At 53.6% G+C, this 4258-nt stretch overlaps 1 protein-coding gene across 1 annotated transcript; it reads left to right on the forward strand.

Annotated features, from left to right (window-relative positions):
- Positions 1 to 314: 314 nt before the first annotated feature.
- On the forward strand, positions 315 to 2866 carry LOC136001917 (myogenesis-regulating glycosidase-like). The gene has a single exon (XM_065656653.1). It carries the CDS (start codon positions 582 to 584, stop codon positions 2676 to 2678), a length of 2097 nt encoding a protein of 698 aa, XP_065512725.1. The 5' UTR covers positions 315 to 581; the 3' UTR covers positions 2679 to 2866.
- The last annotated feature ends 1392 nt before the right edge of the window (positions 2867 to 4258 follow it).

A 4258-nucleotide genomic window follows, 5' to 3' on the forward strand; every position in this document is an offset into this window, starting at 1 on the left:
TGGACACTTCAGTGTAGCATTTCTCTGCCTGCATTTGATGCAGAGAAATTGTGACAGATGGGGAAGTCTGGCAGGGTATATAATTAATGTAAAAACAGGTCAGCTTCTGGTAACCGGCTTGTATGCTCAGTTACCAGCCCCTTTCCCTGGCCCCATTCTCGTCCAGGCTCTGGCCTGACTTTCATCCCTTCGCCCTTGCTCTGCGGGAAGCAGCACGGCTGCAGCCAAGAGAGGGTCATGGGAATCCTGGCACAGCCCCACTCCAAAAAAGCTCAGCCCAGCTGCCAGTGAACAGGCTGCTGCCACACACAGCAAAGCCCGCCAGAGCCGCAGGGCCTCGGGGGCTGCCGGGCTGCAAAAGGGAGGAGAGGAGCTACGGCCGTTAGCAAGATTTAGTTGGTTTTCTTGGTGTTTACAGCCCTCTGTTTCACGAAATAACACTGGAGATGTGAGCGGCTCGGCTTTTGAAAGAAGGCTGTAAATTTCTTCCTGCAGAATGTTGGAGTTTCCATCCATCAGCTGGAGAAAAAAAAAGTTCAGCGGGAAAGTTTCTAGCCAGGAGTTGAGGCTGCAGAGGAGTCATGGACAGTCAGGTAACCCAGCGCGTGGGAAAACATGGAAAGGCTCAAAAGGGGGATGCCAAAGAAACACATTTGCCTGAAAACATCACACCGGTCAAGCAGAAGCCCTCCAAGGAACTGAGGCCCATGCTCGGGGCCATCTTGCTGGGCCTTGTCCTGTTCATCGCCGCGGTGGTGGCCTGGTGCTACTACACAGTGTCCCTGCGGAAGGCGGAGCGGCTCAAGACGGAGCTGATGGACCTGCGGGCGGACGGCTTCGTCATCAGGAACCAGCACGGGGAGGTGGTTTTCCGTCTGGCCTTCCACTCGGGCAGGCTCGACCTGGAGTCGTGCTCCAAGGAGGGCGAGATTTTGAGCTGCACGCGGTCGGGCCGGGGGCCGCTCAACTTCTTCATCCAGACGGTGAAGCCCAAGGACACGGTGATGTGCTACCGCGTGCGCTGGGAGGAGCTGGCGGCCGGCCCGGCGGTGGAGCACACCATGTTCTGGGAGGACGCCCACTGGTACGGGGGCTCGGAGATGAGCACCCAGCACTGGCCCATCCGCCTGGCCGGCTACCAGGAGCCCGTGCCCTACGTGACGAGCGACGTCTACTCCTTCCGCGACAGCTTCGGCGGCATCCTGGAGCGCTACTGGCTCTCCTCCAAGGCGGCGGCCATCAAGATCAACGACTCGGTGCCCTTCCACCTGGGCTTCAACGCCACCGAGCGCACCCTCTTCTTCCAGGCCCGCTACAAGGACTCGCCCTACAAGCCCCCGCCGGGGCAGCAGCCCTTCCCCGAGCTCAGCTACCGCGTCTGCGTGGGCTCCGACATCACCTCCATCCACAAGTACATGGTGCGTCGGTACTTCAACAAGCCCTCCAAGATCCCTGCCGAGAACGCCTTCCGATACCCCATCTGGTCCACCTGGGCCCTCTACAAAAAAGATATCGACCAGGATAAAGTTCTGCATTTTGCAAGAAACATTAAGAAGTACCATTTTAACTGCAGCCACATTGAAATTGATGACATGTACACACCAGCTTATGGGGACTTTGACTTTGACCCTGCCAAGTTCCCCAATGTAACAGAGATGTTTGCAAAACTGAGGGAGGATGGGTTTAAGGTCACCCTATGGATTCATCCCTTCATACACACAGATTCCTCCAATTTTGGGGTGGGGATTGAGCACCAGCTGTTCATCAAGGAGCCGTCGGGGCGGCTGCCAGCCATGGTGGAGTGGTGGAACGGCATCGGGGCCATCCTGGACTTCACCAACCCAGCAGCCCGGGACTGGTTCCAGAGCCACCTGCGCCAGCTCCGACACAAGTATGGCATTTCGTCCTTCAAGTTCGATGCGGGCGAGACCAGCTACCTGCCCAAGCAGTTCAGCACCTCCCGCCCGCTCTCGGACCCCAGCATCTGGTCGCGGCGCTACACGGAGATGGCCATCCCCTTCTACGAGCTGGCCGAGGTGCGGGTGGGCTACCAGTCGCAGAACATCTCCTGCTTCTTCCGCATCATTGACCGTGACTCTGTCTGGGGCTATGAGCTTGGCCTCAAGTCCCTCATCCCCACGGTGCTCACCATCAGCATGCTGGGGTACCCATTTGTACTGCCAGATATGATTGGAGGAAATTTCCTCCCCAACAAGACAGAAGGGGCACGGGAAATCCCTGACCGAGAGCTGTACATTCGGTGGCTGGAGCTCTCAGCCTTCATGCCCTCCATGCAGTTCTCCATCCCACCCTGGCTCTACGACAAGGAGGTGGTGGAGATTGCGCAGAAGTTCACAGAGCTCCATGAGTCGCTGGTGGCCCCACTGCTGCTGGAGCTGGCTGGGGAGGTCACAGACACTGGCGACCCCATCATCCGTCCCATCTGGTGGATCTCACCCCGCGACGAGGCCACTCACAGGATCGACTCCCAGTTCCTCATTGGTGACACCCTCATGGTGGCCCCTGTCCTGGAGATGGGCAAGCAGGAGCGTGATGTCTACCTGCCAGCGGGCAAGTGGCGCAGCTACAAGGGGGAGTTGTTTGAGAAGACCCCGGTGCTGCTCACAGACTATCCTGTCGACCTGGATGAAGTCGCCTATTTCCTCTGGGTTTCCTAACTGGCTTCTCCATCAGCTACACAATGGTCTCAGGGCTGAATGAGCCAGGCACTTTTATGGCCTGGGAATTTTAATCGTTTTTAAAGTAGAAATACTTCAGTATAATATTCAAAGAAAACACTGTGACCTCTGTTTCGTTTGGCAAGTGCTGTAGAATAACTTAATTACTAAAATATATTGTATGTCTGTCTTTGTTATTGCAGTATGACAAATACAACATATAGAAACACTGTCTCCACTCATAATCTTTTCCCAGCAAGAAATGCCATGCACACTTGTGGTTTATAAAGGAAATTACAAGGACTCCTTTGTTACTCAGTTTCACAGCTGATCCCTTGAGATATCTATAATTTAGTTTACTTAGTGAAGGAGGCAGTTGCAGCATAGTACTTTTTTGTAAAAAAAAACCCAACAAACAAAACCAAAACAGTCTGTGATTATCCTGAAGAAGAAGGCACCAGATTTTCAGCCTGCATGTTAGGTGAGTGCTGATGCAGCGGTAAGGGGAGTTTGTATTTCCCATAGCCTGAGCTCGCTGAGCAAGGAGAAAGAAGCTATAGCACTTTCTAATGCTGTTGCAACTTTTTCTCATTTTATTGGAAGAAATTATTGAGAACCAGGTCTGTGGTATGCATGCAGCCAAGCATGGTGAAATCTCAAGGCAATCAAGATTAAAACCTGGCACCAAGTCACACAAAAGTCTCTCCCCCAGAACCCCATCCCTTCCTGATCTTTCCCCAGTGCCTTTCCTTGCTGCACAGCTGGTGGGGAGCGGCAGGGCACCAGTGTTGGAGGGATCTTGCAAGCAGGTAGCACCGTGTCCACCTCTCCACATCCTCCTGCCATGCTGGGGCTGTGCGCTACCAGAGGGACATCTTGTTTGCCTTGGTAAGATTCAGTTAGGTTCAGTTAGATTGTTTTTTCTGTGCTCCCTGTGCTGAGGAAGAGCTGTTTGCTGGAGCTGCTGGCAACATGGGGCTCTCCCCCAGACCATCATTAATCTCAGGCTGCCTGTTTGTTTGGTTTTTTGGGGGGGGTTTATTACCCTTAATCTTTCATGATCAGCGAGCTAAAAAGCACCCAGCCCCACTGGCAAAAAAATAATAATAAAATAGATGAAAATCACTGCTTTTCTCTAGTTTGCCTCTGGGATTTTGCGTCAGCCCGGACCATCTTTATGGCTCTCTTGGCGTGAGGCACCCGCAGGCTGGCAGCTCCTGCCCAGCTTGGAATGAGTAGTGATTGAGAAGGTTGTTTTTCTCCTGATGCCGCCAGCCTGGCCACATGCCCAAAGGGACTCTGCTGCTGTCAGCTTGTACTTTCACCACAGTTTTCCCAAAACTTGCTGGGTTTTTTTTGTACTTTGAATAAAAGCTGTGATTCTGGGTAGGGATGGACACACTCCCGGCTGGGATCATGTGGGTCAGCAGCCTGGCTGTTGTGGCCCACAGGTACCTCACTGAAATCCAGTTTGAAACAAACTGGGCTTTTGCTGTAGCCCCACTGGGGTTTGGACTTTGCCGTTAACACTCCTCCCTGTGTCATACACAGCCATGGACGTGTTTCCAAGCACTCCCACC

Source organism: Caloenas nicobarica, chromosome Z, assembly GCF_036013445.1.
Source record: "Caloenas nicobarica isolate bCalNic1 chromosome Z, bCalNic1.hap1, whole genome shotgun sequence".
NCBI classification, from domain to species: Eukaryota; Metazoa; Chordata; class Aves; order Columbiformes; family Columbidae; genus Caloenas; species Caloenas nicobarica.